A 22,785-nucleotide genomic window follows, 5' to 3' on the forward strand; every position below is an offset into this window, starting at 1 on the left:
TATTTTTATGTTATTTTTTATTGCACATATTACTTGTCAATTGACTTATATTTTCTCATACCCTCACCAAACAGTGAAACTAGAAGTGCCTCATTTTTAGTTCTAATGTCATAATTTCAGCTCAGCATAGATAAAAATTCTCTCCTTGTTATTTCATAATTTGTTGAATGATGGTTACTAGTGCATGACATTGGATGATTTTGCATCTTTCTTTTGAAAAGCTTGAAGGATTGCCCAAATATATAAAAATGTGTATAATGAAATAACCGGATAAATAAAGGCAATTTGCTTTTTCATTTTTGTCATTTTTGAGGGATAGCTCATTTTTTAACAGTTTTTGGGTAATTTTTAAGGATTTTTTTTATTATTTTGGGAATTTATTTATGATGAAATATGATTGTTAATGCTTGTCCACACATAAGCAAACATCATTTCCGGAAACAAAGTAGAGCTGAAGCAATAGCTCTTAATTCTATTTTCAGATTTTGTCAGGTGAGAATTTTCTCTTGCTGACTGAATTAAATCCAGTAGACATTGCTTGCTTTCATTATGCTCCAATTGCTTCATAGAGAGCTTATCCATGTAGAAGTCTTTACTAGTAGACAAGTAGTAATCATGTTTATTTGAGAATCCTGCCAAGTGTTTATTGTTCATTTTAATTTACTTATTTCCACAGTTCTGTCTTTATGAACAAATAAGTGAAGTAAAATGTGAAAGGATGATGTATCATAATTTTGATTTTGACTAAATTGTTGGCTGTTTTGTATTGGTTTAGTGTAGTGTTAGTTATCATTATGCACCCTATTAATATTTGTATCTTCCTAACATCTATCTGAATTTATTGCTGTTTACTTGAAAATTAAAAGCATCTCTTTATTTTTCTGTTACAGCCACAAAGTGGTGAACCAGAGATCAGAATTTTAACTCAAGAACCAATTCGAGTGGTAGACAATCATTTCACTGTTCCTTTGGGTAAGACAGATCTTCTGAAAGCTCCCAAGCATTTCCCCCTACCTGTATTATGTTACACTTTGCGGGAGATGACTGTTATCTGGCACATGTATGGGGGACAGGATTTTGCCATTGTGACGCCTAAACACCAGAACAAGAAGCAAGTGAAGATTGAAGATAAGCACGGCACTGATGGGTAAGAGTCTTTTTCTTTCTCTCTCTCTCTCATCTTCCTTCAATAGTCTTTTGCTAATTGTGTATTTTTAGGATGGGATAAATTAATTAGTATTCTTTTGTGATTGAGTCATGCTAGGGTATAGGGTAGTAAATGAAGATAGATTCTACGTTGGGACATTTTATCTTTGGACAACAAATTGCTGCCTTTCAGTATCACCTAATGATCTCCGCTGCATGCATTGATAATCTGGCATGTCTGGCAATCTCCCATGATCCTTGATTTTCCTGGGGTATTTATCACACCTAATTTGTCATTGCCCCTCAGGTGACTTGTTGGAACTCCCGCCAGCCAAGATGCAAACTTTCCAACAGAGGTGCACTCAATATTAGCAAGTGTCATTCACTTTCTGACTTTGCAGAACTTAGTGGAAATTTCGTACCCACTTGGTTCTGCATCTGGTGGATATTCTGAGTGATGGAACGTTTGGAGTTTAGAAAACAAACAGTTGAGAACTCCATCTTTCTCATGAAATGTCCAATTTTGTCATGGGCCTGTGGAAACTGTAGCCAGTAGCATGGTCTCCTTGGAGACCTAGAATAGCCATCAGTTTTTTTGAACATGTCAGCTAGATGTGCAAATCCAAATAATGACAGTATGTAACTCAGCTGTTCTCACTAATGTAAAAATGGTGGCCAGTGAGGGAACAATGCACTTGATCATTGAGTTTCAGCATCCTCACTGACATTTTTCCTTGAGACAACCATCCCAATTCTGGGTGAAGTAACAAGGATGTGTGAATTCTTCCCATGTCTTCACACAAATACTGGAATAAACTTGCATACAGTGGTTGCGATTTTAGAAAACTGATATTTTTGTAGCATCGTCGAGACAGTTGTAAGGTATCATTTTCGTAGCATGCTGTTCTTAATAGTGCCATCCTTGCCTGCCACTGGAGTTTGTGGCCATTATTTTGATTCATGAAACTACACCACCATGTTTCCCAATCACTGTTGTCTGCAAATGTTAATACACCTATTCCAGAATAAGCCATGTTGATGTCTCCATCCTTAGTGGCAGAGTGGTGAGTATAAATGTGATACAAAGCTAGATGTCCTAGGTTTGAAATGTAGGTAAAGTATGGATGTGTCATTGTGTTTGCCTCTTCATCCAATTAGTAAGTTTATCTTAATAATTGCAATTAACCCAAGAGGTACAAAAGTGATGTAAAATAACCAAAATAGAAAGAAAGATATGATATGGGCTTTGAAAAGGAGATTAAGGATATATATGCAGATTTTTCCAGTCAAATATGACAGTGTGAAGAGGAATTTTTCTGGAAAGCAATTTTTTTTTGGAAAGTGTTGCTGAGTCCTTGTAAAAATGCTTTCCAGAACACTGAAAACCAAGTTAACCAAAAACAGAAAAAAGAGATTGCCCAGAAGAGTAGAGGTTGTGAATATGGTAAATATTTGTTCACCTGCATGTTTTATATATTTCACTGCGTTACATGTATCTGAAAATTGCATTTTTGTCAACCTGAAATGCAGTTTCTGATTTTGCCAATTTTTTTGCTTTACAGGATTACTTCAGCACAAGCAGTTCCTTTCAGTAATGGTCCTTATGGTTATCCAAATTACAATATGCATTCTCTGGATATTGTAACATTTTCCAAGTCTAGTCCACAAGAGGTATGTACTTCTTTACATAATGGTTTTACAAACTTAACATTATTCAAGCCCAACACTCGGCTGACATCCATCATATGAAGACTATTCTTCAGTTTCATCATTTAGTTTCATGTATTCATCAATCCTGTATATTATTTATGAAATGTAATGTTGTATTTAGTTTCTGATTTCAGAGCATTTTTTTTTCTTTTGGGACAATTCATAGCAAGGCCTTGGTGGCCTCCCCGATGGTGCAGTGGTAGCGTCGTCACCTTGTATTCAAGGGGTCCTGGTTTCAATACCCGGTGGAGGCACATAGTGGTTCAGATCCTACTTTAACCTGTAGGTCCAGTCCCGATTAGCCTTTCTTTGCATAAAGTGGACTTAAAACAACAAATCAATCATAGCAAGGCCTGGTTGCTTGACCATTAAAAAGAAATGTTGTTGTTGTTGTAACCCCTATGCAACGGTACTTCAAAACAGGCATTATTTCTTTTTTATTTGAGTTAATTTAAAAATTGTGACCATTTTTGTTTCATGGCTTCTGGAATGTTTTGGCCTTTGCAGACAGTGCAGCCAGTTGTGATAAATTTATAACTCAGCTAAGAAAAATGATAGAAAGCTGGGGTAAAATACATTGTTTTCATTACATTTCAAGCTACATTTTATGTCCTCTTGAGTGCAAATAGCTGAAATCTAGGGCCAAAACTGATATTATATTTGGATAAAAAATCAATGTTTAGATTTTTTTTAAGCAGGAAAGTAATATATAATATCAGGGCTAGAAGTTGTTTTTTTTTAGAGAAAAGATCTGCATCCAAAGTTTGAACAGAAAATATTTGAAGTCTGGTACTGGCTTCCTCTTTTAGATATATCTCTTTGAAATTTTTTTCTTCCCAAAATTTGAATCTCAATATCTCTGGTGGGGACCTGGTAAAGATTTGATATTGACAAGATAAAGAGTACTGTTTGAGGGGTACCTGTTAAAAAATTGAGTTTGATATTCCATTGATAACAAAGTTACAACAGGGATAAATTGGTCAAAAAAGCCAAATTTATGTTAGTAGTTCCAAATAAATATTTGCATTTTAATAAACCAGCATATAATTAAAATTATTGTATTTAATAGTTACATCATGTGACTGGCATAGTAACCCCATTATTAACCATTATAAATAAGAAGATGTATAAGATAGAGGTTTGTTTATATGTATATATATATATATAAATATGGCTTGCTTTTAACCAACTTATTATGTCAGGCAACCAATATTTTATTTTTGGACCAATTGATATCGATTGACCTTTTCTCATATGCTCTGTTCTACACTGATAAATAGAGGCACATATTTTTGGTAAATAAAAGAGCAAACTTTTGGTACAAGAACAGAGTTAATTTCCGGTTCAAAAGCGGTAAATCAAATAAAATTTCGCTGTTATAGCAGTGAAAAAGAGGTGTATATATGACATTTTGGTTTTAAAAACTTGAATATAATCCCAAATTTGATTTGAGAACTGCACTTTCTTCACAAAATAAACATATCTCTTCTAATAGCACATTTATGTCGTTTCTAGAATATTAAGTTTATTTCTGTTTAAAGGGGTCCATTTTTGCTTCTCAAATATTTACAGCAGAATTAATCAATTTTCTATGACTTGCATAACTCACAGGATAATTCTGACTTCAGAAAGTGTCGCATCGGTAAATAAACTCTTAAATTTCATGTTTAGGAGTCTATTTTGCATTTTGCAGTTCATTTCGCATTATTCCGTGACAAAACAGTGTAGGAAAATACCCCTCACACCTTTCAGAAACATGACAATGTGTTATTTCACATTTCATGTTTTACACAAAAACGAAATATGCATGCCTCTACTCATAAAGCATTCTTCTTGACTAAGAAGTGTATTGTTTTTTTGTTCTTATGCTTCACTATACTCAATTTAATGTTTTTATGGCATTAATAGTTCGATTTTCTTATGTGTTATTTACATCATGTTGATTTCATTGAGTGTCTATTATTTACTTTCTTGCTTAGATCAGGTGGTCGCGGTGGCTCAGTCGGTAACGCGTCTGACTACCATGCTAAAGGTCCCGGGTTCGATCCCCGGCTGGTTCAAATCCGGGAACTTTTCTAACGATGGAAGCGGCCCCGGTGCCCACCCAGCGTCGAATAACATGGGTACCTGGGGGAAACCCTGGGGGGGGGGGTAAAGGTGGTCAGGGGCGTGATGCTGATCACATCATCCCCACTCACGACCGGATCAAGAAAGTGTGGGGCATTACCCCCACACCCCCTATACGCCTTCATGGCATGGTGCTATGCACAGGGGAGCACTTTACCTTGCACTTTACCTTTTACTTTTACCTTTTACCTTGCTTAGATCAGTATTAGAACTTATCCACTTACAACTAGCAGCGTGCCATGGGAAATTAATGGTTGTATTAATTTCTGTTGTTGCATATGATAATCCCATGAGTTCAGAACCCTGATTTGTTATGTAATTGTGTAGCATAAAGGGAGTAAAGGGTAACCCCTTTTGAAAGGCACCCAATTTTCAACCTCTCTTCCACATAGTACAACTGGGACTGCATTTTGCAGACTAACTAGGCTCTGGCACCTGAATCAACACGAAACACGCCCTCTCAAGAAAGGCGATTTATTATTATTATTATTATTATAACTAATTAACTCTCTAGCCTTCTTAAACCCGAAGGTTCATGGCTGCAGCAACACAGGCCTTCCATCTGTTCCTATCTAGAGCAAGTTCTATATACTCTTTTCCATCCCTACAGATTTCCCTTAGGTCCATCTCAACGTTGTCCCTCCATCTTCGTCTTGGCCTTCCTACAGGTTTCTTACCATCAGGTTTCCCAACAAGAATCCTGTAAACTCCTCTTTCCTCTCCCATTCGTGCCACATGACCTGCCCACCTAAGTCTTCTTGATTTAATCACTCTAATAATATCTGGACATGAATATAAATTATGTAGTTCCAAATTATGTAACCTTCTCCACTCATCCCTTTTAGGTCCAAATGTTTTCGTAAGGATCTTATTTTCAAATACTCTCAATTTATGTTCCTCTTTCAATTTAAGGGACCAAGTTTCACACCCATACAATACTACAGGCAAAATTACTGTTTTGTATATTTTAACTTTTAGTTTCTTAGATATTTAACGAGAAGACAGTTTATGAAGAGAGAAGTAACGTGCATTTCCTGAATCCAGCCTACTTTTTATTTCCTCTATAATATAATTTTCACATGTTAATATTACTCCTGAGTATTTGAATTTGGAAACTGGTTCAAACGAGTTGTTATCAATAATTAGATTTTGATTATTACCTAACACTTGGTTCCGGCCTGTAAGCATATATTTAGTTTTCTCTTTGTTAACTTCCAAACCTATCTCTTTAGCAGTTTTGAAAAATATTTTAGCATTATTCTTGGAGTCACACCATTTAATTCTAGTCCTTCGTTAGTTTCTTTTACCTTCCTAACAGCATATTCTAAGGCAAAATTAAAGAGCAATGGAGATAATGCATCTCCTTGTTTTAACCCATCATGAATTGTAAATTTGTCAGACACATTAATACCCACACGAATTTTACTTTCTGTTTCACTGGTGCATATTTTTGTCATACTAACAAGCTTATTAGGTATTCCAAACTCGACTAATATATTATATAATTTATCTCTTTTGACCGAATCATATGCTTTTTTGAAATCAAGGAATAGCTGATTGACATTTTGATTATATTCCCACTTTTTTTCAAGTGTCTGTCTAATATGAAAAATATGATCTGTAGTTGATCTGTTACGTTTAAATCCACATTGATAATCACCTATAATTTCATTAGCATATGGGGTTAGTCTTGTTAAAAGAATGTTAGATAATATTTTGTATGTTGTTGAGAGTAGAGAAATTCCACGGTAATTATTGCAGTTCATTTTATCAATTATGGATTCTTTCCACTGTTGAGGGATTTCTTCTTTATGACATATTAAACAAATTAATTTATGAATTTGACATATTAACGAATTTCCACCATATTTAATTAACTCAGCTGGTATTAAATCTATGCCAGGTGCTTTGTTATTCTTTAGCCTTTTAATAGCATCTTCAACTTCAGTCAAGTTAGGTTCTGGAACTAAAGGTTCTGCTGTGTGCACTTCATTTACTTCTGATTTATTTCCTACATGAACATTTAGAAGGTCATTAAAGTAGTTCCATCTATTTAGAATATCGCTTGGGTCAGCTAGAAAATCACCGTCTTTATCTTTTATCAAGTTTACTTTAGGTTGCCACCCCTTTCTAAATTCATTTACACCTTTATATATATCTCTCTGATATTTTTGGTTTTGCTGTTTGTTTCAATTTCGTTAATTTTGCTTACAAGTAATCTCTGGTTTTACTTCTAAGCGTTCGGTTAACTTCTCATTTTATTATATTATAATTGCTTAGATCTGTATCATCAGAGTTATTTAACCACCTAAGTCTAGCCTGATTTCTTATTTCTATTAGTTTATGACACTAGTTTATTTTATCACTAGTCATCCTCAGTAAAATTACATGAAGAATTTAAAACATTTTTAGGAATAATTAGCCCTCATCAAAAATGGCAGAAAAGCAAATTAAAATAAATGAAATCAATGTTTAGCATAACTACTTACTCCTGAATTTGAGAGTTATATTTCATATTTTCATAGGTGAAGTTTACTTGTCAAAGTCCAGTGCGTAGCAGTCCTCAGCCGGTGTTGATGAATTCTCCTAACTCTTGGCAGATTCAAGGTGGACCTGGTCGCCAGCACGACATCCGTGTAGAGCTGCAATTAAATAAAGTAAGTAGTCACATCTGGTGCAATTTGAAACAGATTGGTGCGATTGTTTTTTTATAATGATCGTTGAGATGACAAAGTTATATTATTCTGTATCACAAGTACAGAAAGGCTGCCTCCGTTCCTGATCAGTTTGAGTGGTAGGTTCATAATTTTGCTGTTGAAGGCTCCGGGACATAGGCGTTCATTTGGGAGAATGTTCCTTCATCAATTTCATTAATCATCATTTCATCCTTATCATTTTTTGTAGATAAACTACAGGTTTTCTGCATTTGTAGCATCAAACACAAGAGGGTTGTTCTCTTGTAGAGAATATTTCAACTGTTTTGTACTGGTAATGGTATTTACATAATTAATTTGATTTGACTGAATTTGTTCATTCCCAACAGTTTGTAATGCTCAGATTTCAAGATAATTGGTTTGTAACCTAAAACAGCATCAGAAAAGTGAAAACTTTGCATCAAAACCAAGCAAGGAACCATCAGTTACTTTTGAACTTGATACTTGAGTTTTTCATTACAGTTACAGAACAATTCCATATCCTGGGAATGTTGCCATAAATCAGACATATGAATGAACATATTTTTTTCTTTCCAGGTGAGATTCCAGCATGAAGTATATCCAGAAAATACAACAGAAGCTTCACGTCAAGTGCTCTTGATAAATGATGTAGAGATAAGGGATCGACTCGCTTCTTCAGAAATTAACAAATTCCTCTATCAGTACTCATCTGAGGCAAGGCCCAAGCAGTCACATGCGCACATGGTATGAATTAAGTTTAAATGTATATATGAATTAGGACTGAATTCATGCCATGGTTAGTCACTATGTTTTTCATTTCCCACTGGTATCAATACTCTGGACAACAGATATAAATGTTTATATACACATTATTTCACATTTTTGTCTGATGGGAGCTTGAAGTATAGATTGAAATTTTACCAGCAATATACAATATTCAATATACAATTTGCACTCAGAATTTCAGATGTTTAAAGAACCAGTGAGTCAAACACTAAGCAGTGCATACGTACAGCTATAGGCATCACAAGTTGATCCCTCCCCTGAAATTTGGCATCATTTGTTTCAAATAAATAAAAAAAAAAAGCAAAATACATACAGTCAACTCTCGATACAACAACCTTTTACAGTTCCCAGGAAAAGGGTCGTTATTTCGAAGGGGTCGTTATTGGAATTTGCACCAATTTTCAGCTTAAGCGAAGCTCAAACGGACACAAGGATTCCTAGGAGACGGTAATAATTTATCCTGGTAGTTATACAACCTGTTATGCACAGGCCACGCATTGTGAGAAGTAAAATAGAACTGCTTTTCATTGTGCACAGTCGTTGCTCTTCCATGAAATTCTTACAATACAATAGTTCATTGGAAACCTGTTTGAACTGAGACCTACGGAAAGGAAAACAATCTCTTGCTTATTGCAAGCGACACTCGAATAACTTGACACCTGTGACACTGGAGCCAGCAAAAGTCAGGAGATAATCGGGCAGAATTAATGTTGGATTTAATACGGGTCTACTAACTAGAACATTGTCTGTTACAAGATTAACTGGTAAGATAAGATCTTTCGGGAGAAACAACACAATCTTTCTAGGCACCAGACAAAAAAAAAAAAGTTGCGCTGTAAATTTCGTTCTAGTTCGGCTGTGTAAAATACATCGTAAAAAAGTCACGTTTTCTTTGCTTCAACCAACTTCTAATTCACCCCTCCCCCATTCCAGGGAGCAGTCCAAACTCTTCCTCAACTTACATTGTAATACAGCCTGAAAAAGGATACATGCAACTTGCGATCTGTTTGCACCCAATGCGTATTCTAGGACACATTGAACAGTGTCGCACTCGATAATCATTTGGGTTTGGAATTGGATTTCACTAAAGTAAAACTGTATATTTAGTCCCGATTAGCCCAAAAGCATAAAATGAACTCAAAACAAGCTTTATGAAACCTGCGCATTTTCAGATATCAAAATGGGAGATCATTATTTACTCGCACGTTAATCGATGATTTAACCTTTTGAGTCCCAAGGCCATTTTCACAAGTAAGCCTCTCGGTCCCGAGCCGATTTTGAGCAAAATGCAGAGTTTCAATTAAATGAGTGTAGATCGGAGACTAATTGCCCTAGAGAGATGAGTGATATACCGTTGTACGCGGAATGAACCAGAGATTCAGACTATATGAAATTTATGCAAATTCGGCGTATATATGGAGGGGGAAAGGGGGGAAATCCCCTGAAAATACTTTTTTTAAAATGGAGTTTTGCTCCCCCCCCCCCGCCCCTCGAAAAAAAGGATATGAAAAGTTCAAAATGCACATAGAAATTACCGCTGGCATGTAAGGAACACAAAAATATTTGCATTATTATCATATGACCAATGTAATTGAGTTGTACATCCCAAAAAGGAATGGTCGGCACGCCACTGATTCAAGCTTCAAAATGCGGCGGTACCTTGAAATGACTATAGCTCAGAAACTAAATGCCCTAGAGATATGAAAGATATACCGTTGTACGCAGAATGAATCACAGATTCAGACGATATATAATTTATGCACATTCGGCGTACGTATGGAGAGGAAAAGGGGGGAAATCCCCTCAAAAATACTTTTCCTAAAAAAATGGTGTTTCCCCCGCCCCCCCGAAAAAATGTCAAAATGCACAAAATGCAAAATTTATGCAAATTTGGCGTATATATGGAGGGGGAAGGGAGAAAACCCCCAAAAATTATTTTTAAAAATTGTTGAAATGTTTGAAATTTATATTTTTCCTTGAAAAGAGAAGTCCCTTTTCCCACCTTTTCACCTCCATTTTCATGAAGAAAAAAAAAGGTGCAAGAAACATTTCTGTTAAATACATGTGTTAGGAACAATATATAAAAAAAAATCGAAATTCTAGCCAAAAATAGAAAAGTTATAACGTAAAAACTACGACCTTGACACAGCATCTCGATCGAGACGCTTGGGACCGTTGCGATCCGCGAGACAAAAGACAGACGATAGATTCAGGAGTTGAATGGCTTCGTCTACGCGGCTGGTCCAGGGGTACGTGCCTCCAGGTTACGTTGCCGGATAATAGGATGGATGAACCTAACCTTCTCACCCACTTTGGGCTTGATTGAACCTACGAAACTACCTGGCTATGCAACCTGAACACACCTATCCCCGTGCAGCTCTACGCTGTCCTCCAGTGACCATTAACATGGAGAATGTCCCCAGTAGACCAGCATCCATTCCGAGGAATGATTGCTGGTTTATCATAGGGACTTTCAGCCTATTTATTCCGGAGCGAGTAGCACGCTTCCCGGGCTTACCCGCCCAAATATGAATTAACAAATTAAGATGTTGGAAAGACACATTTAATATTCTGGGAATTATCACATTTAACTATATACAAGCACTGCTCAAACTTATAGCTTTGTTTTTACACATAGAACCAACAAATGGGTAACATAAGCATTGTACTTACATCTTCTGCTTCCACCTCATCACACATGGGAGCTATATCACAAAGGATGGGCCGAATAATCGTGGATGTCTTTGGATACAAAGCATCATGGTTTCCTGAAGGCTCATTGTCCTCACCATGTGGTTTTGAAAATTTCCGAATTTTCATGGATATTGGTTCCATGCACTTTAAGGCACTTTAAGTGCTGTAATTCGTTCATATTATACACTACAGGACTATTTCCAAGCACTTAGTAGATATTTCACATGTGGGAACACAATGGCCACTCCATTGTTCCTCTCTCCACTAGCCTACTCTGGCCCAAAACTTGGAGCGATGTGACTGTACCAAGTATCAACACGAATTGAAATCAAGATGGCTTCCTCTCATGATAAAAGCTATCTCAGTCCTATTGTCTGGTAGCCACGCCCATGAGGCCATCTGATTGGTCCACAGCACCTTGGGTTACTTGCCTTTATCTAGTACCTAAAGAAATCCACTAGATGGCAGTCTAGTCGGGGCTAGTTCCACTGGCACTCACCAGATGGCTCTGGTGCTGTGAGACCGATTGTCTTTTGTCAAAAACATCGATTTTTTGATGTTTTTGTGGTTTATTTGTACTAATAATTGTGACTTGGAGTTATTTTCAGGGAAAGCAAGTTAATTTGTGCTTGCACAAATGTTATCCTGAAAATATCTGTATTAATAAAAAATTTGCATGAAAAGCAACATGTGCTCTCTGAATTCTGCTTATCCACAAAAGGTTGTCTTTTTGATAACCAATGAATTTTGGTCTGGGGCTTATTATTTACTTAATATTTTGATGTTTTATCATACTTTTACTAATTAGGCCTAATTTCTGTTAATCTTAACATATCTGGGAATGTCTATTCCCATTAATTTTACCTGGATTGAATTGGCCTTGTACTTTGGTTGGAGTGGAGTGCTGCCTGTATGTATTGGGGATGTATACCCAACCTTTGGTTGGTTATACCGTGAGGGTTACAGTTGGGTATCTCGATCGAGACGCTTTGGATCCAAAAGGTTAATGTTGGATTTAGTAGTATTCTGGATGTCAAACACCCGTTCCTCCAAAAGTTTTCCCCTTGAATATATATATATATTTTTAATCTGTCTATGCTTATACATTGAGCACTTCTTAAATGAATTGGTCTGAGTTTACACATTGAGCACACCCCCCCATGAATGGTCCTGAAGAAAAGTGGTGATTATATTGTGTGTATTTCCTTCCAACACTGCTCTGAGTGTTCAGGAAGTTTATTCTTGTGTCAAATGCAATATAAAATTTGCAGTTTTTTTTTTTTATCAGAAGGCACAGAACATGAATTTGTTTCAACTCTTGTTTTTCTTTCTGGAGATCGAATTTCGTTATCTTCAAATCAAAACAGCTTTGCGAGATTCAAAACGATGACTTTTGCCTTCGCGTTGGATGAGTCATTTCTGTTATCGGCAAGCGACAGCTTTGCAGATGCTAGACAAAACACTGGCGCCAGCTGCAGCGTAAAAACAAGGAAGTTCGAGCAACAGGTGGTCGAAGTGAAAATCCTCCGTATTTCAAAGATAACGCAACTGTCGAAGACTGAACTTTTATCAGCTGTGTGAAGTAGAAAGCTTTCTTTACGTTTTTCAGCTTTCTTTACGTTTTAGCAAGCAACAGACAACAATGCGGGCAATATTATACTGTATACGCATAAATACGGTATATATGTAGTACCTGTACTCTTTTTTCCCTGTGTGTATCAAAGTTTTTGCACTCGTTTTATTCGCACTCATTCCCTTCACAAGCACTCTCCGCTCGCAAGTGGTCTGATCTAAAAATAGACAACGAAACAAACAACTTGGGAGTCTGCAATTACAGTGAAACCCCGATTTTACATTCCCGCATTATACGTTTTCCCGCTTAATACGTTCATCCAGTCAGGCCCCGGCAAAAGGCCATGTTAAATAATAGGACGTTCACCCCGATCTTACGTTTGCTCTAACTCCCATTTCCCGCTTTATATGTTTTCCGAGCCATGATGATGTCTTAAAATTTCACAGAAACCTGTTCTGCTGACCACACGACCTTGAACTTCCAGATGTTAGGCTTTCATGTGAGAGAAGGGAGCGAAGAGGCATGGTTCAGTGGAGGGGGAGGCAGGGCACAACTCACATTTGTCTCTCCTTCCTTGACTGACAGGAAGGGAAAACGGCACTTCTTACATTTCCCGTAAAGATACAATGGGCCGATTCTTCTGCCTCATTATCAGACAACAAGCACACTGTTGCTGACCGATTCTTGCTAAATGGAGCTTTCCTTAGAATTCAGACAAAACGAAAGTTCACCCTCCCCCCTCCAAGTGGAAAATTAACAACAGGACTCCCGATCACCATTTGCTTCTTTGCCCCCACAGACTTACGGAATCCTTCCTAGTTGATGGGAACAAAAAAGAAAAGGGGAAGGGGGTTTGTTTGTGAGAACTTTTCCTTTCTTCTTGTCTGCAGCGTTGGAATGGAAAATATATAAGAAGGGTTTGCCTCCGCTATCCGATACCCAATGAGAACTCCACTTCTTCTTTAATGGGAAGTCGTTTAGATTCCTAAGGAAATACGATTGGTTATAGTCTATATTTCACTGTAAATTATTTTTAATCCGAAGTTTTTTCACGAATGCTATGTTTTTTTTATCAGAATGAAGCTGAAAGTGAATAAGCTAAAGTGATTATTTTTTCTATGGGCAGATGAGTGATTTTTTACTCACTGACAGGAAATTATTCTTGTCAAATCAATTGTTTGGGGGATGGGGCAAAGTTCGGACACATGTATTATTCTGCGTGGGGCAGAGAACGGTTTCTTTCATGCAGATTATGTGACACACGTGTTGTACAGTGACGGAGTCTGGAAAAATGAGTAGATAAACAAGGGGTGTGGCAATATTCTCTGGGAGCAGTAAAATTTAGTGCACGTCTGAATACCATTAAAATGCTTATTTGGGCCAAAAGAGCATATATTTATTTACTTTTTCTCATTCGCAGTGGAGCCGTGGTCGCCTAGTCTGTAGGGCATCTGACTGCCACATTGGAAACCCGGGTTCGATTTCCAGGGTGGATGATCTAAGCTGCCTCATAAAGCGGCTCTGGAGTTCACCTAGCCTCAAATAAATGAGTACCTCGGGGCAACCCTGGAGGGTAAAGGCTAGTGTTGGGCGATATACTGTCCAGATTATATATCACGATATTGAAAAAATATCGTGCAGGTGATCAACTAGACAATATATTGTCACAATATTTTGGCGATATATATATATATCATGTCGGCGATATAATGTCACAATATTTTGGCAATATATATTGTGTTGGCGATATATTGTCATGATATTTGGTGATAAATATTGTGTTGGTGATATATCGTCACAATATTTTAGCGATATATATATATCGTGTTGGTGATATATTGTCACAATATTTTAGTGATATATATATCATGTCAGCAATATATCATCACAATATTTTAACAATATATATCATGTCAGCAATATATCATCACAATATTTGATGATATATATCATGAAGATTATATATTGCCGATATCAGTATACGGAAAAAAATATCGAATCATATCATCTGTGATGATATTTTCTTGACGATATATCGCAATATCAAATTTCCGATATTGTCCATCCGTAGTAAAGGCTACCCAAGCAAGGTGCTGATCACATCACCTCCAAGTTGGCCGATATCAAAGAATAGGGGGACATAGGCAGCCAGAGCATGGTGCCTAATGACCAGCACGAGGTCATTAATCCGTCACTGGTGTGCAGGATTCGGTCAGTTTCTCTCCTTTTTTTAATGCCTATATCTGCGTTGGAAATGTTTCTTGTATGTCAGTAACAGTGATCCCCCCCCTTCTTTCTGCAACTTGACCAGGAATGACTGATCACACTTCTCATAAGACTTTTGTTCAACAACTGCATTTGCGCAGCTGCACCACCTGTTCGTCTTTACTTCCCCTTCCTCCCGTTATTGCCGGTCGGAGTGGTGTCTGTGGGCAGCGAGCAGCGGGCAAAAGGTTGTTTTGCTTTTGAAGATTATGAAACACGAGCACCAGACACAAAGCGAAGAGTTAAAAGACAAGCTATTTTTTTTCTTGTTTTACCTTTTGATAAACATCTTGAACATACAGAAGAGTGCTGGAAGGAAATGCACACAATGCTAATAATAATATACTCTATACCATTCACGTGCTGAAAATAAATCGCGAAATATTAAACGTGGGGAGGGAGACAAAAAAACACATTATTTACAGGAAAACTATTGGTGGAAGGGGTGTTTGCCCTCCCCAACACTGCTAAATCCAACGTAAATAACAATCAGTGTCATGCCCAGGGGATGCTTTGATGGGGGGTCATAACCCCTCTTTTGCAGAGTACTAAAAAAAAAAGACAAGGACATCAAAGGCAGGAAAAGACGCAAAATGAGGGATGACTATTAAAAAAGTATACGTAATCCCCCTCCTCCACCCTTTCAAAAATCCTATTATGACGTCTAAAAATGCGTAAGTTTGACAAAGCTTGCTTTCAGTTCACTTTGTGCTGTTGGGCTAATCGGGACTGGACACACATGCAGCTCAAACTGGGATCTGAAATATTCTACATATATCCACTGTGAACTGAATCCTGGACACAAAGATACTTGACGTCCAACTATAAATGATCATCCGCCCTCCAATTACCCGATACTTCTAAACTAGCAACTAATTACCAGTTTACAGACTAAATGAAGATCCCACACAATAAATGAAGATCCCACACAATCAGAAGCATAAATTGAACCTAATAGGCAGCAGATAGAAGCAGCCATCTACTGTCCCTACCCTCGAAAGTGGGTCACGTTAATCTGCCACTGATTTTCACAGCAGGTCTTGCTCTTTTGCCCTTAGAAGTTCATAACCATATTTCTTTACTGTTGTCGAGTTATTTTTGACACAATATACCCTCTAAAAGTTGATTGTGAAGTCATTTCTTACTGACACTTGAGTTTCACCCCTCCCTTATGCTTTCCTGCTTTTTACATTTCCCGCATTTTACGTTTTTTATTTACAGGCCCCTGAAAAACGTAAAATCGGGGTTCCACTGTATTGCAGTTGGGACAAAAAATACGTTACTTCAATTTTTTTCCAAATTTTTGCTTTGTGTAAGTGTTCGTATTTTGTAATGATAAAAACTTATTTGACGATTATGTACATATATGTTAACCATGTAAAAAATGGCATTAACAAATCAAAACATTAAATATTGCTAGATAGTGAAACAGACAAAAAACACATAATTTTATCAGAAAAATGAAAAGTGAACTTGCGAAATGCGAAAGTGTCAAAACTTGTTTAGGTTCAGTTTATGCTGTTGGGCTAATCGACACTGGATACCTGTATGCCATTTTTCTTCTGATTGAGTCATTGTGGTTATTAGTTGATAAGGGCAGGCGATGTTTGCCACCTATACAAAACACTGGTGCCGGGCAGTAGCAGTCTCCTGACAATCATTCTGGCTGGAAAGGAAGGGAGGGAGAAACAGGAGGTTGAATGAGTTTTAAAGGACATCACACTGCACATGTTATCAGTAAAGTGTGCTAATTTTCGAAGCAAGCTGTAGAAAAAAAAAAAAAGGAGGGTGGATCGAGTACTGCTTTACGCATTCCCATGCTGTCAATGAACACACGAGCAATGTTTCAGATGCAGAACTTGAATAAAAACCAGTGTGTGCCTTATACTGTATACGCATAAATACGGTATATACGTAGTACTCTTTTTCCCTGTGGCCTTCCTTCTGCACTGCGTTCACGATTTGATCTCTCATTTTGGGAATCGTGAAAAGTGTCGACTTCGGGATGCCATGCCACCCCGCAATCTCTGTCTTTGTCATTTTCATTTCGTCCACTTCCTGCATGATGTTGTACTTCTTTATAAACATCAAGCCTCTTTCCACTCATTTTGCTGAAATCACAAATCCATAATAAAAAGTGTGGGTCATCAAAAATCATTCATAAAATCAAATCCAAAAATACAAACAAATCGAAATATAAAAAGAGCTTAAGTCGTCAACAAGCCGTAATCAAAACCAAGAGAAATCCAAAATCAAAATCCAAGACGTAATAGCACAAGCACAAAGAGAGGGTAGCGTATTCAAGAGCAAGCAAAATCACAATGGCAAGACAAGCCTGGCACATAAGTAGCGGTCATCGCTTGCGCTTGGGGGAGGGGAGGACAGAGGTCAAGTGCTATTGCTTATCACTCAAGCGTGGTGTGGTGGTGTCTATTTTTAGATCAGGCCCACTTGCGACCGGTAGAGCGCTCGTAAAGGGAATTGCAACACAGCGAATAAAATGAGTGAAACAAACTTATTTTTCGGCTGATTTCCTTTAAGTTTTCAACTTTTTTTCCAAATTTTTCACAGTTCCCGGGAAAAGGGTCGTTACTTCAAGAGGGTCGTTATATCCGGGGTTGTAGAATCGAGAGTTGACTGTATTATTCTGATGGTCAATTAAAGAGATAGCAGTATAACCAAAAGGTTAAAAAAATGAGTTGGCTCAAGAATTTGGGAACAAAATGCAGGAAACAGGTCAATGCTTCATGTTTTCAAACTTCATCAATTTATTCAAAGATTGACTCCGTGAGTTTTCAAAATTACAAAAATCAAAATTTTGGTGAGAGATCATGCAAATAAGACATGTTGAACTTTAGGATATTCATCTCGATCTTATGTTTACTGTAACTCTAGTTTCCTGCTTTATACGTTTTCCAAGACCTGCCGATGACAAAAATTCCAGAAGCCTGTTCCCTATGCCAGGCAACCTTTCCCTTCCATCTTCCTTGCTTTTGCAGCAGTTGCATTCATTCACCATGCGACCTTGGGAACAAGCGCACTATTGCCAAACTCTCTGATAGTCACTATAAAAGCTGCTTTGTCTAGGGTTTTAATTAGGGATGGACGATATTGGAAATTTCATATTGCGATATATCGTCAAGAAAATATTGTCCCAATTATCCTTCTGTGCATAAAGTGGACTTAAAACCTTTAGCGGATGGAGCCTCGCCCTCCTGTATTCTCGTTGAAGCTGGCACCTTTTCAAGTGTGTGCTTTTCAAACTTGCAATGAAAAAAGAAGAAAAAAAGGGGCATAGCTCGGGAACTAATTGTAGTAGACAGATGATAAAATTGGTTGCTTTCTTTCCTAAAGACAGGGCTTTTAGTGGAGGTAAAATTTATACATTGTGTCTCCCAATAATTAGTGTTAAAGGAAGAAGAAGTAGAAATTGAATTTAAAGAAAAAATGGCACATGGCATGCCATAGAGTGAAGTGAATGAAGAAAATTTAGTATGTAGTGTTGGTATATTCCTATAACCATGCAAAGTTTCATTGAAATCAGACGGATACTTCTTGAGTAATAAAATACGAACATTATATAAAGTGGCAGTGTTACCAGTTTCGAGACATCTATGGATGCTGGATGAACCAAATTTGGAGGGAAGCGCGACAAAAGAATACTTTATGAGGATATGTAATGCTCGTGCTGCAACTTTAAAAGAAACTGAAATTACGGCAATTGGAAATTTTATGTAATTACACAAAATTTCGAACTTTGTGCCTTCACCCTCATTTCCCCCCTGGACCCTTAATTGTCAGATGTTATTTAAAATGTTGCTTTTTGCTCATTCTTACATTTAGGATTTAAATTTTGAGAGATGCAGTGGTTGAGCAGTTATAGCCTATTATCTTCAATTTATCCCACAGTAACAAAAGGGAAACAACTGGCTTTTTCAAATTGCACTTGCAGAAAGAAAATGCACACAATATGATCACTGCTTTTCTTTAGAACCATTCACGATAAAAATAAGTCACAGTGTTCAATAATTTGTTTTATATGCACAAAAACGTACTCCAACTTCTCTGTCTTCAACAACCGTATTATTGTTAAATATTATGTTAAAAAGACACAGCGGAACTTTTAGCCACCTGCAAGCTGCTATTGACTCCCCCTCCCTTTCTTTCTAATGTTTACGACAGGCTGAAAAGTTTGGCGCCAGTGACTTGTCTGGTTTGACAGTTTGGCGCCAGTGACTTGTCTGGTCTGACAGCTAGTCCGATCTGCTTCAGGCAGATAAGACTTGCCCATGCCAATCAAGTTCAATCCCCTGCCCTCCGATGCAAGTGACAAAAGTAAAATTCCAAGTCGATAGTCTGGTCCCATGGTTGCAGCTCATAAGAAAACCTGTTTGGGAAAGGGTGGCACATGTTATCATCACGAAATTGAACTCCAAGAGCAGTATTCTTCCGAACAAGCACAGTTAAAACCGTACAACTGAAGTATTTTCCTTGTTGGGACTAAAATCGCTTACAACTGAAGTATTTTCCTTGTTGGGACTAAAATCGCTGAACGTATAACTGGAAAAGTCATATATCTGAAAATTGTATAACTGAAATATCATAGCTCACAGCCTTATGGAAATTGGCAGGGACCTCCAGAAAAAAATGTACTAACGAGAAAAACATACTATCGTGAAATTCATAACTGTGATTTCACTGTACAAAGAAAAACAGTTGTGCTGAATATTCACTCATCTAATGTATGGAGTAGAATAATGTATTGAGTAGAAGTCTCCCTAATGATGATATAATATCAATGTAATTCTACTACTACTAATAAATTGGCAGTAATAATGATAGTTTATTATTATTATTAGTTGATAATACCAGAAAGAGCCACAGTGGTCTAGTCGCTAGGGTGTTGGACTGCCACGTGGGAGACTCGGGGTGGGTGATCTAAGGTCAGAATTTTTCCAACATTGTCCCTGCATAAAGTGGCTCTCGGGTTCACCCAGCACCAAATCAGGGCAACCCTGGGCAGGGGAGGGGGGTAAAGGCAGCCAGAGCGTGGTGCTTTATCACATCACCTCCAAAATGGCTGAGATCCAGAATATGTGGGGCCCTACAACCACATCTCCTAAATGTGACTTCATGGCACAGTGCTATATGCACGGGAATCTTTACCTTTACATCATAATACCAGAATTTGCATTGGCCAAAGCCTGAATTTGAAAATTGCCATGGTTAGTCTTATTATGTTATAACAATAGTTACTTTATCATGGTTGTCGTCGTCTCTTCCTCATCCTCTTCTACTGTTCAAAATTACATCAACTTTCTGACGATCAATAACAATTTATAGTGATGCCCTGAGAACATCTGATGCCTATATTGGCAGATACCTATAGTGGCTGTAGAGTTCTGATTAATTTGCCCATCCTTTCTTTCTACATTGTTTGTCTGAACTCCAATGTACGTTTGTTAATGCCTGTACAAGACGCACATAAATTACACATTCTGTATTTTTTCACATATGCAAGGTAACACTGTGATTCAAGTACAAAATATGGAAAATTTGGCCCAAGAAAATTATTTTTATTATTACTATTGCTATTATTATTATTATTATTATTATTTTATTTGTCATAGGTTGTGATAAAGGCTCTTCATGTTCGTCCAGATCCTAAGCTAAGTGTTCAAGAATGCTGCCTCAAGGTTTCTCTTCTACCTATTCGGTTGAATATTGATCAGGACTCCTTGCTCTTCATGTACAACTTTTTTAGTGAAATTTCTGGAGTAAAGAAACAAGAGGGTGAGATACTTTTTTCCTTACTTGGATTTGTGGCATTTTTAATTTTATTATTTTGTTTTGTTCAGCTAATATGTAGTACTGTTAAGTATGCATGCTCCTTCTGGCATGTGGTGTTTGAGTGACTCAAAAATGATAGTTTGCAGGCAATCCTTGCTGCCAAGAAATATAATAATAATCATGGAAAGAATGCAGCCTTTTCTTATGAGATTGCTGGAAATTCAGGTGTCAGAAAAAAAAAGATTTGTCCTTTGATTTTCTTATTTTGTGCCTCAGTTGCTGCTTAATGAAGATGAATGATGATGGGATGAAATTGATGAAGGGTCACCCATGCCTAGACTGGGACTCGGATCTTGATCCTTGGTAGTAAGATCGTGAGTTGATCCCGCAATGCACCAGGCTTCAAGGATGATTCGTGTATAGTAGATATGAACCAATATGAACCCATGAATGGTTCATTCATGTTCTTCCTTTACATAAATGACCAGGACACGGATGATTAGTTTTGTTTTTGAAAAATAACATCAGTATTTATACATTTATTTTACAAATTAACATAATTAATAATGTGGAACTTGATTACCTACATGAAATTTCGTGTTTCCACGTTACACAATTGGATAGTTATTTCTGATTAATTTTGATGCATCAATTGAGGCGTACTACCATCTCCGCTTCAGACACCATACCCTTAGTGAATGAAGGCAGTAAGCCTTCAAAATTAATCGAAAATAAAAGATCCTAGCCTTCACAAGTTAATGTCATGTAAGAGCATTCTTACTCAGGGGAGGGGGTGGGGTAGCTCGCTGTGAGTGTTTTTTTGAACTACATTTGAGTTAATTGTTTAGGTGTTCAGGTATTACCTGTAATGATGTGCCCAGTTTGCATAAAAAATTGTACTTACATTTAAAGCCATACTTAAAATTGCACCAATTTTCTTCTTTCATGAGTCCCCCTGGATCATGATTCTTCTTTTGGAAACAATAAGCTGAATTCAGATACAAATAATGATAATTATATCAAGAGCATTTTTTTTACGCACACAATATCAGTGGAACCTCAAGTATATGTTTTTCATATTCTAAAAAACTTTAAAATAAACAGCACTTTGCAAGCCAAGCCCTGGCAAGCAGTTGCACAATGGGTGGACAGTGCATCGACCCGCATCACTTCTGTTACCTAGACCAGATCTGCTACATTTTCAAGTATCTGTCCACTTGCCCTTATGATAGTGGACGAGTAACAATATTTTGGGAACCCCACTGGGGAAAGAAACCCACAACTGCTCATACCCGAGATGGGAGAACTAACTATTTGACTGGGCAGCAGCTTAAAAAAAAATTGAATCTTGGAAAATGTTAAGTCTTGAAGGAAAATTGTAACATTTTGTCATTTTGTTGTATTGTGATGAGGCAGATTTTAAGTTTATTGTTCAGGAAAAGATGAAATTCCAGAATGTAAGACCAGAGTCGCACTGTATATGGCCTAAGTAGTTGTTTTATTTTAAATATGGGCTCAAGGACTCAAGTGCAATAAGGTAACTCCAGTTATTTTTAAATGTGTTGATCCTGTGACTGATGATTTCCTCTTGTACTCAGATGAGGATAGTCGAACTTCTACACCGAGACATACACCAACTCACCAAGCACCTGTTATGACTGTGAATGTTGGTGGAACAAATGTAACTGCCCCTGAACCCCAGCAGCTGCTCATCATGTTGGAAGAAACTGCTGAGCAGGCACAGCAGCTCATTTCCCCATTGCAGGAAGGCTCCGATGGCAGACCACCATCTCCTCCAATTTTCTTCAGGTACAATAAATATATAACACTAGCTCTTCTACACTCTAAGACCATGATAAAATTCAAGTATAATTCCCAGTTTACAAGGCGAACTTTCCAAAAATTCAAGGGTACAAGCTGATGTTTTCTCCATTTCAACATATTAGTAGCCACCCTGTTCTAATGTATATCTGTAGTGGCATGCTATCAATTGCTTGAATTTTTACAGAACTGCTAAGC

General features: G+C 37.3%; 1 protein-coding gene across 1 annotated transcript in view; it reads left to right on the plus strand.

Moving 5' to 3' along the window:
• Atg2 (Autophagy-related 2) overlaps positions 1–22,785 on the plus strand; it is a 142,919-nt gene that overhangs the window by 103,858 nt on the left and 16,276 nt on the right. The window contains exons 27-32 of the mRNA XM_083118960.1: positions 891–1,147; positions 2,709–2,817; positions 7,509–7,640; positions 8,235–8,402; positions 20,607–20,769; positions 22,365–22,575. Coding sequence (XP_082975086.1) covers positions 891–1,147; positions 2,709–2,817; positions 7,509–7,640; positions 8,235–8,402; positions 20,607–20,769; positions 22,365–22,575 — 1,040 coding nt within the window. The remainder of the gene's footprint in view (positions 1–890; positions 1,148–2,708; positions 2,818–7,508; positions 7,641–8,234; positions 8,403–20,606; positions 20,770–22,364; positions 22,576–22,785) is intronic.

Source organism: Lepisma saccharinum, chromosome 3 (genome assembly GCF_977018435.1).
Source record: "Lepisma saccharinum chromosome 3, izLepSacc3.1, whole genome shotgun sequence".
NCBI lineage: Eukaryota > Metazoa > Arthropoda > Insecta > Zygentoma > Lepismatidae > Lepisma > Lepisma saccharinum.